At 41.9% G+C, this 21,347-nt stretch overlaps 3 protein-coding genes across 6 annotated transcripts in view; 2 read left to right on the top strand and 1 right to left on the bottom strand.

Moving 5' to 3' along the window:
* The first annotated feature begins 645 nt into the window (after positions 1-645).
* Positions 646-4,141, top strand: LOC311030775 (uncharacterized protein). Its single transcript, XM_084036754.1, has 10 exons — positions 646-888; positions 993-1,157; positions 1,383-1,445; positions 1,568-1,701; positions 1,924-1,972; positions 2,125-2,334; positions 2,524-2,609; positions 2,788-2,833; positions 3,061-3,154; positions 3,242-4,141. The coding sequence occupies exons 2-10, from the start codon at positions 1,001-1,003 to the stop codon at positions 3,411-3,413; spliced, it is 1,011 nt and encodes a 336-aa protein (XP_083892880.1). The 5' UTR covers positions 646-888; positions 993-1,000; the 3' UTR covers positions 3,414-4,141.
* Positions 4,142-5,872: 1,731 nt separating this feature from the next.
* Positions 5,873-8,227, bottom strand: ccdc97 (coiled-coil domain containing 97). Its single transcript, XM_084036195.1, has 7 exons — positions 7,873-8,227; positions 7,596-7,772; positions 7,249-7,408; positions 6,821-6,909; positions 6,534-6,714; positions 6,312-6,435; positions 5,873-6,090 (listed from the first exon to the last, which is right to left on the bottom strand). The coding sequence occupies exons 1-7, from the start codon at positions 8,020-8,022 to the stop codon at positions 5,943-5,945; spliced, it is 1,029 nt and encodes a 342-aa protein (XP_083892321.1). The 5' UTR covers positions 8,023-8,227; the 3' UTR covers positions 5,873-5,942.
* A 135-nt stretch (positions 8,228-8,362) lies between these two features.
* Positions 8,363-21,347, top strand: part of LOC311030440 (myocardin-related transcription factor A-like) — a 30,155-nt gene continuing 17,170 nt past the window's right edge. For 2 of the 4 annotated variants that reach the window (XM_084036192.1, XM_084036190.1), the window contains exons 1-3: positions 8,363-9,030; positions 9,581-10,043; positions 11,580-11,753. In XM_084036192.1, coding sequence (XP_083892318.1) covers positions 11,615-11,753 — 139 coding nt within the window. In that variant the 5' untranslated portion in view covers positions 8,363-9,030; positions 9,581-10,043; positions 11,580-11,614. Of the gene's footprint in view, positions 9,031-9,580; positions 10,044-11,579; positions 11,754-17,340; positions 17,622-21,347 lie in introns of those variants that run through there. The other 2 variants (XM_084036191.1, XM_084036193.1) reach the window with 2 other exon arrangements.

The raw sequence follows: 21,347 nt of genomic DNA, 5'->3' as shown, positions 1-21,347 counted from the left end.
TTATTTATTTATTTTTTATTTCGAACATGTGAAAGAAATAACAACATAAATAGAAATAATGTAAAGAAAAACAACAACAAAAAAACAAAAACAAACAAACAACAAACAAGAATAATAACAAAATCAGAGTAACATTTTTTTTTTTTTTTTTTTACCAGTAATAAAACACAAAATATTTAAACATTTTACCATGTCCGAAAAGGAGTAGTAAGAAGAATAACTTATTTAATACTACCCCTTCTCCATTTTCAAACTTTATCACATTGATTTTCAATGAATTTACCGTAATTATCACAATACGGGCGCACTACAAATATACGGGTGGCTGGTTTGACTTCGGAAAAACGAATGACGGCTCAATTGACAGCAGTTGGCACAGCGTAACTGGCGCTCAACGTTTCAGTTTCATTTCCTCGGTTGAGCGACGTAGGTAAGACACTGTTTTCTGATGTTATCAATTATTATTTTTAGTCATTATTCTGGTGTCATTCACTGCAGTATTGTGAACACAGCAATCTTAAGCGAAACGTTACAATATATTCGTTTATGAGATACAATTAGGAGGCTCCAGTTAGAGTCACATAAAGGCTAATGCAGAACAACAAACAAAGCATGTAATATGAGCATTGCACAGAGATGAGCACACTGTTACATACATTTACATTGATGTGGTGTTTGTGTGTGACCTGTCCATGAGTTGCAGTTGATCTACGTGGACTTCAATTCCCCCCAAATACATCCTTCTCCATTTTTTCTCCCCCGTCCAATTTGTAATGTCCATAGGAGGTCCAAGCAGTTTGTCACTGCCAGCCTTGGTCTTGAACGTAGACTAGTGTTCCTCATCTTCACTTAAATAACGTTTCTCCAGGTAAAAAGGTATTTCAACAGGTATGCACAGAAAAAAGTATGAATGAAACAACTTAACTAAAGGTGGCAGCGGTCTTAGAATTCAACTGGGGTTATTTTGTGTGTTTTTTTTTTTATCTGGAAAGAAGGCAGAATGGAGCGTAAATTAACTAGATCAAGGTCACGTTTTGAAGAAGAAGAATCAGAAGAAGACATGGACAGGAGAAGTAGCACAAGGATTAATAAGGGAGACAATGAGCAGCCAGGAACATCCACCCCGAACAGCCACAACCAGAGAGCACAAGAACAAAGTGAGTAAAGCTGTGTGATTGAGCATCCATTTATTATTATTTCGGTTGACAACATATTCATCAATGAAGGTTGAAAATGCCTTACCATCGTAAGGCCTTATTTCAAAGTTCACTGAATTCTTTACACAATGTCATGTAGAAATACACATTTGCTTGTCCTGCGACTGAATATGCTGAATGTCGAATGTGTTTGCATCACATTTATGTCTCCTTATGCAAATCTAGGATGCTGGCATGTATCCTGTGGAAACAAAAAGGGCATCCTGCATATTAAAAAGTTGATAAGGGGTGAGCTGAAACAAATACAATTGTCCGTTTATGGCACAATTGATAAAGTAGTAGTAATAAAGCAGTTCTTATTTCCTAAATGTGTCCTTTTCCCTTTTTGCCTTATGGGCTGCTATGTTTAGGTAAGGCATGCATCAACAGCGAGGACCGCTGGTTTGAACCCCGCAACTTTGAGGTCTTCGGGGGTAAAGCCTCCAACAAAAAATGGAAATACAGTATTTGCCGTAAAAAAAAGCCTCTGCAGTTTTGGTTAGAGGTAAGATTCTTGTTGTTCTTAAATGCAGAGTACAGTTTTCTTTATTCAAGGAAATCAGGACAAACACTAAATTACTTCTCACTACAGCAAGCTTCCATTACCATCAAGGTTAAAGGGAGAAGGACTGGGACCATGAAGGTAATTTAACATCAGATACAATGGGGTACAAATTCATGTTGACAATGATGCAGAGTCTTGTATTGTTTGTCTTTATTCCCTCAGCAAAAGAAAATCCTGTCACCTTATGACATATCAGAGAGCTTGTCTGAAGGTTTGTACTGTAACTTAACCAAGAGATTGTAATAAAACAACAATAAGCGGCGTGCATGACAAATTAATATGGATTATTATATATATTCAGTGTTTAGACATACCAAGTAATTGATAATGACTTAAAGTGAACGTATCATATCAAATGTTCAGAAATACAGTCAGCAGAAGAAACTGAGAAAGAAGAGGATAAGGATGAAGACTGGCTTCCAGGCAGTGAAGAATTTGCACCGGAAACGGAGGAAGAGGAGGAAACAACGGGCGCTAGAAATGGAGAAGAGGTTGACGATTCAGGAGTTGACGAGAGTAAAGAGGGGGAAGATGAAATGGAAGAGGAGGATATGTCTGCTGCTGATGACGAAGGTGAGGTGTCAGAGGAGGATATGTCTGCTGCTGATGACGAAGGTGAGGTGTCAGAGGAGGATATGTCTGCTGCTGATGACGAAGGTGAGGTGTCCTACAGGAATCATCATCTATAGACATGATTGAAATGAATGTTAGCATGTAAGGCTAAGTGTTTACCTGTGTATAAATGAACCCTTCTTCTTTCAGAAAGGGAGACAGAAGTGATAATTTCAAGATCTGCGAATGGTGCATTGCAGAAGAAATTAAAAGTTGCCATCGAAAGGCTCCCAGAGGTAAGATGGAGACGAGCTGTGGAGTTCTTCCTTTGCATCATCGTCTGTCATTCTGAAAACACGTCAGAAGGTTTTACACAGAGGAACTGTAATACTCTTCAGTCTGACCTCTGCTGGTGATGATGCACTTTGTACCACTGAATATGCTCTGAAGATGTTGTATGTCCACTCATTTCAGGCCACAAGAGATTGTCAGACTAACAGCATGGAGCATCAACTAGAAGGTTTGAAAGTATTCATTTGATAATTGTCCTACAGAAGAAAACATATTGGATCAGGAAGACATTGGATCCACCAGCGATTTAAAAAAAAAAAAAAAAAAAAAATACCAGCAAAGAAGAAAGCATAACGAAACCCGATTTGAATGAATTGACGTTGATGTTTTGGTTTAAAACTACAAGTACAAAATGTAAATCCTGTTTTCTACTGACAGTCCACTCTCCCACTGAAGCCCAGAGTGTGGTTGACTGTAAATATGCGAACAACGATGCTGCCGTCTCTGACCATGATGCAGCACAATTACAAGCGATGATGTTGGAGACAAGGTAAGGTCTAGCAAGCATGGTGTTTGGATAAACAAAGCTGCTTCATTTATATGCAAGGACATAAAAGCATTTTTCTTTCTTCCACAGGGCGACCCAGACATGTCGACCCTCAGAGAGCCCTCAGCCCTCCAACAAGGTGGAGGATCTGGATACTATGGACCTTGACATGCTCAAGAGAGAGAAAATAAAAATGAAACTAAAAGTCTTAAAGTTGAAAGACCAATACTACACTCTGAAAATAAAGGAAATTCAAAAATGAAATTATTACAGCAGACTTGCATGCTAAGTCTCGATCCACATATAAAGGTTGGGAAATAGGAAGGCAATCACTCAGGTATGTGTTTCTGTGTTTTGGTACCTCGTGTCTTTTCCACTGTGTCTGAGTATTTTATATTTTGTATTTGTCCAACATCTAATGTCAAGTGTACCCAAAAAAGGCTAAAGTCGTATGAATTATTGTTGTTATTATTAACATGTGAAGCTTATTGACACTCTACAGGAACTTGGTGTTAGAACATCACTCTGTTAATGGATTTTCAACTTTCTATATAATAGGAAGCAGGTGGGTAAAATGGGTGACCATGTCTCACAGCCTAAGTTTCTGAACACTGGCGCCCCTCAGGGCTGCGTCCTCTCCCCACTTCTGTACTCTTTACACACAATTCTGTCAATCACACACTAGTTCAGTCTTGCTGTTTAAGTTTGCAGACGATACCTCTGTTGTTGGTCTCATTACTAACGGAGATGAGTCAGGGAAGTGGAGGGGCTGGTGAAATGGTGAAAGCTTTAATTTAAATACTCAACATCTCAAAAACCAAAGAACTGGTAGTGGATTTTAGAAGGTCCCCCAGTCCCCTCTCTATGCTCTCCATTAATGGGGAGGAGGTGAAGAGGGTCACTTCCTTCCAGTTCCTTGGGACCACAATCCATGAATCTCTATCATGGGAGCTCAACACTAATATTAAGATCAGTAAAGCCCACCAGCGACTCCACTTTCTGCGGCAGCTCAAAAAGTTTAGAGTCAGCCGAGTTGCCCTGACCCACTTTTATAGGTCTACTATTGAAAGCGTGCTCACTTTTTCCATGCTTGTCTGGTTCGGTCACACAACCTCTCAGGACAAAACTAGGCTGGAAAGAGTACACAGAGCATCAAAAATCATAGGCTGTAGTCTCCCTTCACTTTCCTCACTCTTCTCCACCAGAATAATTAGGAAGATCACTCTCACCCTGCTCACCACCTCTTTAACCTTCTCCCATCAGGAAGAAGATACAGGGGCATTAAGACCTCCACATCACGGTTCAGAGACAGCACTTACCCTCTGGCTATCAGAAATCTGAACTTGCACTGAAAGATATGTTAATAGCACTTTAACAACTGTATGCACTGTGCACTTTCTCCGTCTACTGTTTTACTATTGGGTATAGTCTATTGTTCTACTGTCTGCTTGGTATTGTTTATTGTCTGTTGTTTGTTGTACATTGTCTGTTCTCATAAGCTGTTCTCTGTACTTATGAGTCGTACCAAGACAAATTCCTATCAACTTGTTGACATGGCAATAAATGTATTGAATTGAATTGAAAGTTTGTAAAATATGGGTCAACTGCATCATGTCTTACTGCTATACACTTAGAACAACCACTTGGGAACTGAAATCATGGTGGCAAGTTTTGAAGGACTTGGACGGTGACATCGTGCTTTTTTGAAAATTTGAAAACTAAAAAAACTAATAAAAAAACACCCAGGCAAGTGGTGCGTCTCTTAGCAACTATGTTAAGGCGCTATTGGCCGGGTCAGGTCGGTCATGCAGAGAGATTTGCAAATAAAGGTTAGATAAAACTATCAGGTTACGTCTCCTGTTCTCCCAAAATACAGCTGGATGTCGTAATTTACCTCATTCGATGAAAAAATGCCTTTTCTCCTTTTGTTAAAAGTGAGTCCATCTCAGGATTCTGGGCCAGTTTAATTCTCACGATGAATATGGACCCAGATGGTCACTGGAAACTTAACCTCTGGATGTGAATATGGTACATGATCAAAGAAGTACACTTCAGGCTATTTCCTCCTTTTATTAATTGTAAAGCTGTATGTTTTGCAGTCAAATACATATTGATGCCTTTTATTTGTGTATTGTACTCATGGTCCATATCTTGGTGGCTGTGGAAGAACACATGTTGTCCTAGTAGTAGTTTGTATTAGTAAGGCCTATAATAATTATAATAATACTTATTTTGTCTGTAGAAGAGACATCCTAAAAATGAGATGAAGTCAAATGACTGATGATTTATTAGACTGTTATCAGTTTCCATTTGAACACTCTTCTGCATGCATTCACTTCAAGAAACATGGAAATGTGGTGACATGTCTGATACTTTTGTAATTGATGGCTGTGGCACTTTCCTGGTTGTACGTCTATTTGTGTGGACGTCTTGTGTTCAGCTTTTGGAGAGGAAATGTATCTCACACACACTAAAGATAAATGCAGTGAATTTATGACGTCTATTATTTTAATGATTATATGTGTCTGTGCCAAAACTTATTTGTAGTTTGATAAATACATTCTAGTCGTGCAGATTATAAATAGGGTGACTGGATAACTAAAGGGCACAAATGTAGATCCCTGTGGTTTGAAGGGCTCCAAAACCAATATTTATTCCCAGCTAGTTTTGCTAGTTTGTTAGTTGAACGTATATCATTAAATAGTAAGAATACACAACCTTATTTTTGTTGCAATTTTTTTATATTTACATATCAATGAAAGCAGTGAGAGTTAAACAGTTTTTACAGACATTATTCTGTCATATTTTCCTCCTCTTCATCATTTTCTTCCTCCTCCTCCTCCTCCTCTTCATCATCATCATCTTCATCAAAGTATTTTTCCTCCGCATCTCTGTTGACTATGTCCAAGTTGTCGTAGTCTGGGTTCTCGTCCACCTCGCTGTAATGGACAGACACACACACACACAAGACAAAAAACGTCAGGGCATCTGGAGAGAACTTTAACATTGTCATGAATTCACAAATTTTTATTTATTATTTTTTAAAGCCCCAAATATCTTGATCAGGACTCGGTAGATATTTGTATTGATACACATGTCTGTGTAGCACAAACGCAGCCCTCCATGGAGTTAATGGCCGTTACGTGGTGCTGTGACTGACCTGTAGTTGAAATCCTTGTCTTTGCCATCTAGGAATCGCTGGTGCATCTGACTGATGAACTCCTCCCTGAGCAGAGCCTTCTCCTCCAGCGTGGGCTGCCCTTCGTTCTGCTGGACACTTTCATCTACAGGAGGAAACCAGAGAGAGACACATGCTGACTGACAACACAGAGGGGAGCAGCCAAGTAAGATGAGGGGGGGTCACTGTCTCAGCCTCTCTCACCATCATCTTCGTCCTCCTCACGTGCACCGTCCTCTCTATCCTGCTCCTCCTGCAGGCGGTTCTGGATGAGACGCTCCTGGTAGGAGTCGAGGAGGAGGTGGGCGAGCCCCCCTGTGGCTGCTGCCGGTGCTCCTGGTCCCCCCTGTGTTTCCAGCATGGCCTCCTGGGAGCGCTCCAGCACCTTAAACATTAGTCATCCAGATATTACTAAAAACACAAATGGTGTTTTAAGAAACTGTTGAGTAGGAAATAAAACGATGACAGCCCCGGCACAGCATCACTCTCACCTCGTCATCTGTCAGGTACTGGCCGATATATTGCTCGTACAGCAGCGGCTCCCTCAACCGCATCTGCTCCTCACTGAAATACTCGCCCTCTAGAAGAGGAGGCAGGGCAGAGGAAGAGTGGGATGTTACACAGGGTATTTTACAGAAAGAACAGCGGATTGTTTTTCTTTATAAAAAGGTACGTTTGATTTGTTGTGCATATATTGTTAAATAGCTGCAGATTATGACCAGGGATGTGATGTAAAAGGGTTTTAAAAAGGCATCTTTTAGTTTGTCTCCATGTTGACAATGATTTAGGGTCATTTTAACATGATTTCACAAAGCAGAGCCAGTCTTATTGAGAGAGTCTTGACAGTTCTTGTACTAAAGAAGTCTAACTGGTTTTAATCAATATATGCTTTGTTTTAGTTGACAAAAAAAGCCCCTACCGCTCTGCAGGGCCCTGAGGGCAGCATAGCGCTTGTTCCGAACCCTCGTCCTGTTGGTGAATGCTGCAGCTCGTCTCTGGATCACATTGCTGTAGTGGAGAAGCCGTGGATCTGAGCTGATGTGGGCAAACGCTGACAGGTTCTGGGGCTTGAGGCAGGCCTGATGGGGGGAGGTTAGCACACAAAACATGTGTCTCAGTGTGCTAAATACCTTTTGCCAAATGGTGACTGTCCAAATTGTGATTCATTAAATGTACTTGACTTGTATTTATATCATACTATATCAATGAACACATGAAAGACTGATAATATCCTCTAAAAACACACAGAGAGCTGTGAACACGTACATGGTACCTCTCCAGGAACACCAGTGGTCTGCTCCTATACTGACGCAGCAGCTCCTCTCTGCGCTGCTCCAGGGTCAGTTCAGCGTCTCCTTTCTGCTGGCTCTTCACGGAGCTTGCACTCATGGCGATGGCGTCCACCATGTCATTTACACAAACGGTCTCTGCCTTGCTCAACAGCTGCGGGATAAGCAGACACACGGTCAGCGGAGCGCCACGGCGAGGTGGCGTGCAGATGTTCGCCCTGTACACAACACTGATGTGGTTGCTAGGTGCTCACCGGTGGGTCTGCGGGTTCCTGGGGGTCGCTGCGCGGCTGGAAGTCGCATATCCGGGGCCATGTCACCGGTTCTTCTGGTAGCTCGCTCTCGTCTTCTCTCTCAATAAAACTCGGTTGTGTTTTAACTGGAGGATCGATTTCGCCCCACATAATTAACCCTTGCTAAGGTTTTACGAGTGGATCTAAATGGAAAGAAAAGTCAACTCGCGACAAACTAGCTTACGTTTATGTGCGTTGTCAGATTTCCTTGACCTTAACGTAACTAAATATGTTATAATAGACACCTTAGCGGGCTGGTGCACATAGAAACAAAGTTACATGGAAACAAACGCATTACAGGTTAATTACACGATCGTACATCCTGAGCTGTGTTTTGGTCGCCATGTTGGTCCGTCACAATTATAAACCTCCTTTTCTGCGACCGAAAGAAAGGTTCCGCCCGCCGCCGACTGGCTTGTTGACTTTGTCGCTCTCTGGTGGTAGCTTTGTGAGCAAAGAACGGGAGTACTATTTAAATAAATAAATACATAAAAAACACACATAGCTACGTGTTTTAATCCAAATGTGCAACAGATCATGCTCTAGTTACCCGCCAAATACCTACCAATATTTTATGATTAATTCTTAAAAAAAAATAAAAATAGTAGTAGTGCTAAATATATATGTATAAATAAATGTTGCAAAGGTGCTTCCTCTGTTCTCAGGACAGGTGAGTGTCACGTGAACGTTTCACTGTCGAGCCGAGAAGCGCGCGGCAGCGAAGAGGTGCCACTCCTACAAAAATAACAGGGACTAAAACTTTATACGTACGCGGGCGCAGACAGACAAACTAACGACAAGTGAGACTTTGGGGGTTTCGTCACGGTTCCGCGTGCCGGAGGAAGTCTTTCAAGATGCGGCGAGAAAATACCGGAGGTTAAGAAGCGCTCCTTTCAAAACAATTGTCAGCTTTATCTTAAAGTTTTCCTTCCTCATTCGCTAAACAATAAGAGTTGTATTTTGAAAGTTTGAACAGGAAATAATATTTTTCCCATCCTGGATGACTTCACGATTTGTGTCGCACACACACTTGTCAGCCTCTCCAGGGACGGGCCAGAAACTCTGCTAGTCGTTTGTTTGTAACACGGACACTTTTACCGGAACAAACATGGTACCGAGGTACGTATCTAAACGCGTGCTGCGTCACGGCCTCCTTGTCCACAGTCTGCGGTGACACCAGAGCACCGACGCATGCTCGTGTTGTGTGCGGACTGTCAAGCCCACACTGACAGCTACTGCTCAGTTACTCGTTTAAAACATGCCGTTTTTCTCTCCAAGGCTCAGTAAGACTATCAGTCAACAAAAACTACATATTGCTTTATCAACTACTTTGAACATCTCGTCTTTTTTAAACGTACACAGTGCTGTATTGGCCAAATATTGTAATACATAACTGAGCATAGTGTTGGTTGTAACAACTCGACTGTACATCTACTTCTGAAAACTGTACAGAGAAAAGTTTTATTTTGAAATGTTTAATGGTTATAGCAGGGGGGGGGGGTTAAAGTGTCCAACTCACCTGAGCTTCCTCTCTCTGGTGTGTGGGAGGAAACTGAAGCATTTAGAGGAAGCAGGCAGACGGATGGATCCCCCACTCCCTTTTCCTCCTCAAACTGAGGAAGTGGCGTGGTTTCTGAGCTCCTCCTTGTTTGTTTTCCTCCTCCTTTAGAAGGAGTAGGAGGCTCTTCTCCTCCTGGTCTGTCAGCTCTTCCTTCAGCTTGGCAGTTTCAGCCTGGAGGACCTGACTCACCTCTTCCTCAGCCTGGAGCTTGGTGGCGAGCTACCTTCGGGTCCTCCAAGTGCTGCTCCATCATCTGACGGAGGGCCTCCTACTCGGCCTGGAGTCTTCATCTCTGTCTCCGGTTGTTGCTGATGGCCGGCTCTCTCTTCCTTTGTATGATCGCTGAGCGTCAGCTTCTCTGCCCTCCACATACTTAAATACTACTCCAGATCAGCATTGTCAACTGACATAATGGATGTTTTGTTAATGCTGCGTTGTATGCATAACAAGACAACTGTATCTATTTCTCTAGTTTTGTGTTTATTTATTTTCTCCCTCTTTGTTTCTAGTGTGAGTGGACCCAGTGAGATGGAAACGCCCGGTTGCTTGTTTGACAGGAAATAAAGAGCAGGTATGTACATCTCAGCTTTCTGATAGTCTGTCTTCACATCTACTTCATTAATCCCACATGTGTTTCCACTTCACTCTTAGTAGGAGACACAATGGAGGCAACATTGGCTTCTGAATGCAGCTCCAGATTATCCTGGTGTGATTGTGTTGGAATGTAAACAATTTATTGGGTGTAGATTATTCAAACAGGTAACTCACCTGAAAGATGGTTTTCTACAGCGTCGTCAGTGGCAACGCAAACACCTCACATGTTCCCCGCATCTTTAAATTACTTTAAAGAGGTCATCATCTGCCATGAAATGAGACACGTGGCTGTCACGAAAATAACGGCGGCACCGTTTTAATGAGGCTGTGTTTTTTCACGTGCTAGATTTTGAAGAAATGTTGTAGGCAGACAATAATTCCCTGGCCTAATGAGCCGAGACAAGCCTTTAAATCCAAACTTTAATTGCAAGTCAGAAAATGTAAAAAAAGTAACTCTAAAATGAGCATAACTCCAGACAGTCTTTGTGTTTATGATCATTGAGTGCAATATCTTCTTTTTTTATGGACCGTTTGGGATAACTAGTGTCACGTTTGTGAGTGATGTAACAGACTCATTCACCGCTCGTTTCACGGTAAAGTTGAGTTAAAGTTGTCATTTAATCAACAATATCCACGTTTACGAGCTAAGAATGAGAGGCCTTTGATTTGAAAATGTGAAACAAGAAAAAAGGCTCATCTGCAGTTAAGGGCCAATGTGTATGATTTATACTGCTTATGATGATATCGAGCAAGAACTCAAGTTGCTATTCCATGTTTTACATTCGTGGTATATTGAGGGTTTTCATGAGATATAGTGATGTTGGAGTGTTCTGTTTTAGTTAGCTTATTGTTGCACTGAGCAGAACAAATTTGTCATTTATGTCATTTATTTGACAAAAGAAGTGTGATTGTTTTAAACTTTCCCTAAATAAATGGAGTCGTTGGCGTGTTTGTGAATCCTAGTGGGATGTAGACGTACATTAACTCGGATACTGGTGCAGTGCTCGGTCTGGAGCCCGATTTTGAAGGTTATTCAATTTAATACCAAACAAAGTAAATTAGTGACGTGGGTGATGTTGTCCAATACACTCGGTTAGTATTTAGACATAGAAGAGTGTGGTCATCAAGGGTTATCGTTCCTCCCAGAGGGGCCAGATGCTGATTATGTAACACGTTGCCATGGAGAGTTTTTTACTCAGCAACTCATGGGCCCCTCCGTTCCAGCAACTCTCCCAGTTTATGGGGAGTTGCCATAACCACAGAGTGGCCGTCCCGTCGTCAACGCAGGGTGTGTGTTACCTCTGTTCTGTCCTCACTGTAAACTACAGGCTCGTATAACTAGAAATGAGTCATCGAGGCAGAGAGTGAGAGAGTTGGAGGGAAAAGATGAAGTTGATCAGGAGAGTACTGGATACAGAGACGGAGCGAATGCATTAAGAGAAGCTCGGTTATTTATGGGTGTTTTTGGTACCCGTGGCTCTGAAACTCATTCATGTGTTTCTCCACTTCCAAGGTCTTTGTACAAGCCTCTCTCAATCCCTGGTAACCATGGAGACGAAGTTGGGAAAGAGACCAAATGCAGGTGTGTTCATCCCCATCCCTCAGAGTGAAGCTGTGGCCAATGAGCTGCAGGAGTTGTCCCTGCAGCCCGCCCCCAATGTGCTGCCAGCCAGAGAGAAGAAGGACGGTAAGTTTTTACACTCCAAATGAAACGGCTTCTACTTGTGCAAAGACATGTTTGGTAAAAGTTTTCATCATGTGGCTTTAAGGGGCTGATGACATGACTGAAGCAGAGAAGCAGGAAGACTCGATGCATGGTCTCATTTGATGGCATTTAAACAGATAGTTTCTTTGTGTTCAACTGTTTAAAAAGCAAATGTTCCTGGAGGGAGAGGGTGTTTGGGTGCCGTGTTTCTTTTTTTTCCCAGCATCTGTGGAGCTGCTAGCTGCTGCTAGAGTTTACATTTCAGACATACTAGGTCTCCCTTCCCATTACCTCATTGTAAACAGCAAGTGCTGTCTTCCAAGTGTGCTCACTCTCAAGGGTGAGCCTGCTTATACACACACACACACACACACACACACACACACACACACACACACACTCACACAGACTAAAAAAAACGAATGTTTACATAATGTGTTTCAGTGAAGTGCACTTCTTGAAATGAGCGTTAAACAACAAAGTTGATCTTGAACTTGACTCAAACACAAAGTATACAGGAACAACACCACTTATTAGGTGAGGTTCTTAAAGGTACATCTCATGTGATGATACTCAGCTCCGGCTGTGTCTTCAAGGCAGACGGCAGAGAACCTCGTTGAATTTGAATGCTGGTCCGGATGTTAGGACTAGCCCATTTCAACCCGGTGTTGAAGGTAACGTGGAGTTATGCTGCTAGTAACGCTTTGGAGAAATGTGGTTAGTGCATGATTCCAATTGTTCAGTGGATTTTTTCGTTGCGATTGTAGTCACACTGTTCAGATTGCATTCACACCCGGCTGAGATCCAATCATGATGTGGAACCTCCAAATGTGGTGGGATCGCATCTTCATTAGTACTGAGTGCAAAGCATAAACATACGTTTTTCCTTACAGTTATACAGATAGAGATTGCATTAATGCCGGGTGTAAATGTATGTTGCTCTTTCTATGTTGATGATTTAGAAAATTACGTCTAAAGGACCTCCGTTTTCTTGTTTCTGACTGAACGGCCATGCAGAAAAACACTGTTTGGTAGTTTTATATTGCAATGGCACATGTGTGTACAGTATTTGCATACTTGGCTGACTGTAAGTCAACATGTCAGTATCCTGACATCATAGCTATGATTACTGTGTGTGTTTTTCCACTCTTGACATGTAGACCTCTCTAGCTGGAGGCATTCAGCTGTCTCGTTGAGCTGAGGTATGAAGAGAACATGGGTGCCATGAAAACATATTGTCAATATTTGAATATTGACAATATTACAGCAAGGAGCAATTCATATTCATCCAGCATTGACATTTATTGTGGCAGTTTCCATTATTTGAAGTGTATTTGTATATATATATTTTATTATTATTATTATTATTATTATTATTATTATTATTATTATAACAATGGAGCAGAAATATACATAAAAAAACCTTCATCTTTCTCTCCTTTTCTTTTGCTCAGAAGGACACAGGACAGGGATCTCATGTTTTGTTTTTGTGTTTTAGACGTGAGTAAGAGTATATCTGCTACAGTAAGTAGATGACAGGAATGCTCTATTTTAAAATGTGTGCATGTCCCCACCTAATGGCCTACACTGGTACTACAGCCAACATTTCTTTTTGCAAGACAAACAAATGTGAATCCATGGATCATGTACAGAATGTAGTGTGTGTGTGTGTGTGTGTGTGTGTGTGTGTGTGTGCGTGTGCGTGCGCGTTGAATGCAACCCTAGCCCCAGTGTAAAGAGGTTCTGGATATAGCGGTGGGGCCAGCTGGCCCTGCTATTTAAACCCGTTGGAGAGAGTACAGAGGTTAAGAGCAAAGAGAGATGTAATATCAGAGGAGCGATGGTCGAAGTGAAGAAGTGGTATTGGGGAAGCCGGGATCCCGCGGGGACAGGAGCACTCAGGAGGAACAAAATGGGATATGAGGTCAAAGGAAGAGTTTAAGAAGACTCGTGTGCCCCCAACACACAAGAATACCATACAGACATGTGTTGTCTTGTGGAGCTGAGGGGTTCCTTTATTAGAATAGCTTGCAGGAAAAGTGAGATCTTTGGTTTTGACTTCAGTTTGACTGACACGTGGATCAATAGTTAATAACTGCTTTTTCATTTTGACCGACTCGTGGGAAGTGTGAATGGAGCAGGGTGGAGAATGGTGAATGGACCTGCATTCATACAGCACTCTTCTAGTCTTTTTCGACCACTCAAAGCACTTTAGATTACATGTCAACATTCACACGTGTATACACTCATGGCGGAGGCTATCATGCAAGATGCCACCTGGGCGGGGCTTCATTTGACACTTGTTTACAGCTTTGTCTTGTTTTAGATGAGGAAACCTGAGATGAGGCTGATACGTAGCAATAAATAACAGTGGAAATACATTTAAAGTCATAGTAAAGTTAAATAAAATGTAACTGCTAATTTAAATTAAACTTATTTTATTCGTTATGCATTTAAAGTTATAGGGGACAGTCTATAATTCATAATGGAGCTTTTTATCCCCCAAGTTTGTATGAAAATGAATGAATGAATCTTCAAAAACGGCTTCTCAGCACCAACCAAATATTAGCTCCATGGTCCTAATAGAATAGAAAGCATCCAGCTTAGTGTCTTGAAGCCGGATGAAACAATCCCTCCGTGTATTGTAGCCTCAGAGCCTTGCTTTAATTTTGTGCATTGCAGAGCAGGGGGCCGTTGGATCTCCACATTATTGAGTCAGGTTTTTAATGAACACACATGCTGAGACATCGGCGTACAGCAGCTACTTTTGGCAATGACTTTTGACCTCTCGTCTCATTATTTCCTCTCAGTGACACAACAGAGAGTCCTTTAATAGATCCTCTCCAGAGATGTCAGTGAGACACTGTTGTACAAAGCCAGAATGTCTGTGGGTTAAAGAGGTCAAACACGAGGGTCAAGCAGAAAATACGTCTGCGTCTGGCTGTGGAATTGCACTGACATCAGAGGCTTTAAAGGCCTCTTAAACAGCATTTTTAGAGATTGTAGTGTCAGTTGGTTGATCAGTCAGTCCAACACTTTGGTCCGGACTAAAATATGTTTCCCTCCAGCCACCATGAGGTTCTCATTTGCGGTGTAGAGTGAGATGTCTTAAGAACTGTTGGACGGCGTCCGTACTATTCTTGTGAACGTGATATCTCGGGAACGCCTCGAGGGAATTTCTTCAAATTTGGCGCAAACAATGCCATGTTTTTTTCCTTTTTTTCCAATGCTAATATAACTATAAACAAGTGCCAAAACAAAAACACGGACAATCCCAGATTTAACAACATCGTGGTAGCAACCTGTCAATCACAAGGTATTCGACCCTGGTTCATAATTTGCTAAATGGACATCATGCTGCATTGAAGAAGACTTGAAACTAGAGATTGAGACTATAAACTCATGTTACCTGAGGTAATAAATCAAGTGAGAAGTAGGCTCATTTTCAAATAGACCAACCAAAGGAGTGGCCCCCTGCTGGCTACTAGAAATAATGCAGGTTTAAGGTGCTTCTGCATAGGCTTTACTTTTCAGACCTGCAGGTTGCCGATTCTTCCTCTCCAAACCGCTACTTTGAGATCCTTCTTCCGTTTATAAATAAACAGCGATTAACATCTCATTCCACTGACATAGCAGTATCCCGCTGTGTGAGGGAGAGAGAGATGGAGAGAGAGATGGAGAGTTACAGTCCATTTGGAGCCCTGAGCTATTAGTTGGCTTTTATCTCAGCATTGATGACTGATGCAAGCACGCCGTCTATAGGACTTAACGGATACAAAGAGAAATCTTTTTAAATAGTGTGACATAAATCATACAGATATGTTAGTCACACATGCATGTAGATCCACTCTTGCTGAGAATAAACACACACACACACATGGACACAAACACACCCAGCAAAGTGGGATTATACCTGTCAGCGTTTTGGTTTGGGCCTTATCTGAAGTAATGGTGTATCGGAGACCTGATTCGTTTTTCCCTCTCTTACTGAGGAGCTCTTTGCCTCGGGACGCCACGTCTTGCATATTAACACCTTCTGATGTAAAAATGCAGTGGCAGACGCATCACCCTGCATATTAAAAGTGTTCACACTTATACCCGGACGGCCCTTGATGCCTGCAATCACGTCTTTGTTTCTGAAGCACTGCCTCTTCCACCTAATTTGTTTCATCAACTTACCGTCGACATGACAAGCACCGTTGGTTCATTGTAATGCTAACCGACGGATGAGAAGGGAGCGCTTCAGGTTTTTTTTTTTTCACCTTGAAAGGGCTCTCTCACCTTTTTAATGTCATGCCATGTTATCTGATGTCACCCGGGGACAGAGCCTTAATAATGGAGATGAATGAAAGTATCAATGGACGGGGACAGGCGTTTCATCCTGACGAGCAGGCAGAGAGGAAGCTGAAAGAGAGGGATGAAGGCACGTTATTGACCTGCTGAACAGATCAGCAGCAGTAGTTGGAGTATGGCTGCAGAAATATCTTTTGTGTTGTTTTTCTCTCAAATCAAAAAACACAAATAAACAGTGCAGAAGTGAATTGTCTTCGAATGTCAGATGCTAGATGCTTCAAAGAAAAGGCAAACAGATAAGACTCGATTCATTTCTCCTTATGCGTGTCCTCCATTGAATATCTTTGTACTGTGAAAAGGTTTATTTTATGTTCCTGGGGGGCTTGTTTGAGTCACATATTCCGAGGTCGACCTTTAACCACAAAGTCCGCATGTCGTTGAGTGAGACACTGAACACCAAGTTGCACCCCGGGCGTTTTACTGCTCCTAAATACTCAGGTCAAATATCATGTATGCACCTGTACGTATATGAAAGAAAGTTTCAGTTATGGGTGATAGGGATTGGGGATTTGAGATTGATCATTTTCAAATGTATGATTCATTAAATGAAAGCAGGAGAAAAAACAAAGTGGAAAGCAGACGGAGAAGATTGGTGTAGAGTGGAAGCAGGTGTTGTGGTGTTTTGTGCGAGTGTAATGATTTTACACGCGTGACGGCAGAGAGGTGCTCACACAGGTGCATAACACTGACACCGCGCTGAGCTCAGATCAGAAGTGCTAAGTGAGAGGAATTTGACGAGGAGGTAAGGGGCTGCTTTCAAAACGTGTGTGTGTGTGTGTGTGTGTGTGTGTGTGTGTGTGTGTGTGTGTGTGTGTGTGTGTGTGTGTGTGTGTGTGTGTGTGTGTGTGTGTGTGTGTGTGTGTGTGTGTGTGTGTGTGTGTGTGTGTGTGTGTGTGTGTGTGTGTGTGTGTGTGTGTGTGTTGCTGTGCGCCTGTCTGTGTCTGTCAGCAGCAGAATGACCGAGTACAGCAACAGCTGACATCTGACACACACACGTCCTGCTCAGCAAACACAGCAGAAGCTCTTCGGAAGCCGTTCAGTAGCTCTGATACAGTAGCTTTGTATTTCTACACGCTGCTTTTTCTCTCTTTTCTTTTTTTAAACAAAACATTTAAGAAGGACTTGAATCTAATCGAGGAGTTTTGTTTTTTTAAATCAATTTGACGAGGAGGTGAAATCTCTTTAGTCTTTCATTTCAGAAACTTTGCACAACCCGTTTGAAGAAAACAAATGTATCCAGCACCCTGACAATCATCACCGAGGATTACGCCGTTCTAGTTCGGATGTACAGACCTGACGCCCACTTCAGGCTTCTGGTGTCCATTGCTCCTGGGTCTCATTCAAAGTAATTTCCTGGTTTAATCGCCATGCTGAAACACTCGCCTTGTGTCCGCATTGACCCCGCCCCTCTCAGGCCTCCGCCAATCAGCAGGAACATGGATGAGAGAGCCCTGCGGTTTGAGTTAGAGCGCCAGGCCTGTCAGAGTCTCAGACAAGGTGGGATTCCTGCTTCCTGTAGGCAAACTTGCAACACATGCGATGCTTTGAAAATGAATGTGGCTTGTTGGGTGAATGCTTTGACATCAGTGGCACTTCAGTGCAGTATTTGGGTGTTATCTGCAGGTTATTGTCAGTTTCAATCAGTGTGGAGGCCTTCCCCAGTGTGTCATCCAGGTTTATTTTCTGGGCTAAGGTGTTAAGTGGATCAAATACTCTACAAGTGGCTGGGTTACAGTTGGGGCAGCCAGCCCGGGCCCAGCACACGTTGCCTTTAACACGTGAACTCAGCAACTTGACTGTTGACAGTTGACTGTAGCGGCATGGCCTCGGACCAAGGCAGCTGGACTGAGAGCCGTTTGGACGGATTTAGGAAAGGACAAACTCTGCGAACTCTTTCACAGATGTCCAAAGTGTAATGGCGTGATATGAGCCAGCCGCTCAAAATATGATTTCTTCTTCTAGAGGTCAGGCAATCTAATGAAGAGATTTTGGAGCTAGAAAAGCAGATTGTGTTGCATTATACATTATATACTGGAAATGGGTCAGCTTGTAGCTAGCTGTAAAATCAGCTTTTCCCAGGACTGCACATTCTTAGCCCACATTTTCTGAGCTTTTTGCCAGAATGATGCGTTAAATATTTTGTATGAAGTGGATGGAGGATACATTTCTACAAAAAATATCTCAAATGATAAATAAATAATAAATACCTACAACATGATGTGAAGTCTATGAATGGCTAGAGTGCAGTGAGTGTTAGTTATCTAGATAATTATAAGGAGTTAATCACACGCAGGCAGATATTTACCACAGGTTAGAGAGAAAAACAGGGTACAAAGTTTCGGTGCTACTCAAGTGTGAAAAAGAGAAACACAAACAAACTTTGCAGTTCAGAGGAAGTACATTTTACTACACTTGATGTACATTTTACTACACTTGATGATTAAATAATGAGGTAATGGGCAAATTAAACTAACAGACAATACATCCACACAGGTCAGAAGAGATTTAACAAACTCCAGTCAATAGAAATGTGTGTTTAAAATCCATTTGAAGCAGTGTTTTGAAAAACGACACTGCCAGTTTCTGCAATATTATACAGTTGTCAACTGAAATATGTTTGAATATTTTTTATTTTATTTCAAGGAAAGCACCTGTGAGAGATGGCCCTCTGCACAAGGCCCTGGTGTATGATTATTAGAACCGCTCTTGTCCCCCTTAAACTGCTGTTGAGTGAAGGTACACTTGTTGTGGCATTTGAGCAATGAGCGCACTTTCCCGGAATAGATTCCGTATCAGCACATTGCATCACTTGCCTGTCACCTCTTGGCACAAATCATCTGCCTCCGATACAACCGTTTTGTGTGTGTGTGTATGTTTATTCACACTATGCAGCGGGTAAGCCGAGGTATTAAAATGTGGGTTTATATCTGCATGTTTAATGTGTGCTGCCGTGTATGCTTGTGAATGTTTTGCAAGCTTGTAATGAGTGTCAGTGTTTGTTTACTGAGGCTGGGCTTGTTTGCCTCCCGGACCTGTTTAAATCTTTCCAAGGGGAGGAACTACACCATCCATCAGCCATGTCCTTGTCACAGGAATCAAAGGAAGATTGAGTTTTTTTTTTGTTTTTTTAGGACACAATTCTATCTGCAATCGGCCACATGTCAGGGCCTGCTGTCATTAATACAACCACTGCTTTTCTACTGTGTAGAAACAAGAATGTAGAACGTACAGCTTCGTAGTCCTGAGGTAACTGGGGTACAAGCGGGCCAGATGACATTTGAGTATGTGAGATGTAATTCACGGAAATGCATGAATGAGGAGGCTAGCTCTATTTAGTTGATCTGACAGAAACCAACAGAATAGAAGTGTTTTGGTGTACGAGGTCATTGTTTCTTAGAGGGAAAGAGGAACGGGAATGTGAAAAGAGACGTTCAAGAAAATGAGTTTTGGATTCAGCTCCAGGCAGATTCTGGGCAAAACAATACAACAAGCAATGCATTCATAATATATAACTCATTATTCAACTCTTTGACTCACACACAGTCTGCCTTTATCGGCCATTGATATTCCCACAGATTGATATCTCAGCTCTCGGCTCTACATCACTTTAAATTGCCTTTCAGCTCATTGTTTTCTCCAATAAGCAACTTTACGGTTCGGTTCACTCAACTGCTTTCATTATGGTTTTTGGTAGCTGATAAACTGATAAACCTACCGTCCGCTTCCAGCACCGCAGTAACTAACACTGAACATAGTGCAGCGTTTGGCAGGCGAGGGCTTTTCGGTAGAGACCAAAACGGAGCTAAAAGGGGAGCAGCAGGTGTCCAGAAACATGACTCCAAATGAATACTAATGTTCCCAAGCTGGCCAAAAAGATTTATTACTGCACAAAATATCACAACATAGCACTGTTTAAAAAGATTAGAATGTATTAATTGTGCTGTTTATTTGTTGTCTTATAAATGTCAAATCCATTTGTCCTCCAGTTGTGTTGGTATCAATTTCTTGAGCTCATTTATGAAATTATTACAGCGTTTTTGGTGAATTAGGTGCTTTATGTGCCAAGGCCCCTTTCTGGCTTTTTGGATGCACTTCCTGTACAAATCATCTGAAATATGAGTTTGTTGGTTTTATGAACCTAACCTGGCTGCTGATCAAGTCACCCCGTGTCTGAGGTCTGAGCCCATGTTGTAGGAACGCTGCGCCGAGGAAAGCTGAGCTACAGTTTGAATGTCATCGGGGTGATTGGCTTCCGCCCAGAAGTGGCAGCGGTAAATTTCCACTTTATGAATTTGTCCTTTCACATCAGCTGCGTTCAGACAGAATGACACAGCTATGGGGGTTCGTGTTCACACTACATGAGACTTACTGTAAGGCTCTTGAGGAGGCAGAATTACACACTAAAGTGTGCATGTTAAGGATATTAGGAACTGGCATGTAATTGAATATTAACAGCATACAGTTTACACTGAAGCAAGGTCATGTGTTCTACATTCTAATCTTCTTACTTGTAGTTGCCACATATAACTCTTTGCAACGCCTCGGCCACAGCTCTGCAGTGCAAAGGTGTGAGCTAATGTTGTAACTGCGGGTGGACAGGGTGTGGTGTAAAAGAGGCCTCTACCAAATATGTTTCCATTTTGTTACACTTTAATGCTGATTTCATGACCCACATACACAGCATCATTTCCTGACAATTTGTGTTTTCATTTTGCAAGTCCTCAAATGTTTTGCTGATATGATTTTTGCCTGAGAACATGTGAGGTTTCCTCAGAACGTGGTGAGTCAGAACTTGTTGTTCTGATGAAGCCATGACCCCAAAATGCAAATACAGGTTAGCTTTAGGAGCTTTAATGATGTCGGCGTCTGAACCTCTGTACACTTGAATGTAAAGATGGAATCACACATTTTTAAGGGAAATAATTGAAAATGATAAAAGCCAGGATGACATTAAAAACACACATTTAGATCTCTTTCCTTTATCTCTCGGTGTCACACATTCTGTCTTCTGTGACGATGAGATGTGATACCAATGAAGTGTGTTCACTGCTTTGTGATCCAATACTTGAAACAGGAAACTGTTGTTGCATTTGCGCATTGCTTTCTGTCGGTGTTCATGTTTCTGTGTTTCTCTGTATTGTGTAAAAATAACCTTTATTTATTCATAGAAAACTAACTTTGATCATCATCAGTGAACTCAATGGTTTATATGGCACCATAATT

The sequence above is a fragment of the Eutrigla gurnardus genome (genome assembly GCF_963514095.1).
Source record: "Eutrigla gurnardus genome assembly, chromosome: 20".
NCBI lineage: Eukaryota > Metazoa > Chordata > Actinopteri > Perciformes > Triglidae > Eutrigla > Eutrigla gurnardus.
The sequence above is the reverse complement of the archived record's forward strand: the minus strand, read 5'-3'. Positions and strand labels throughout refer to the sequence as shown.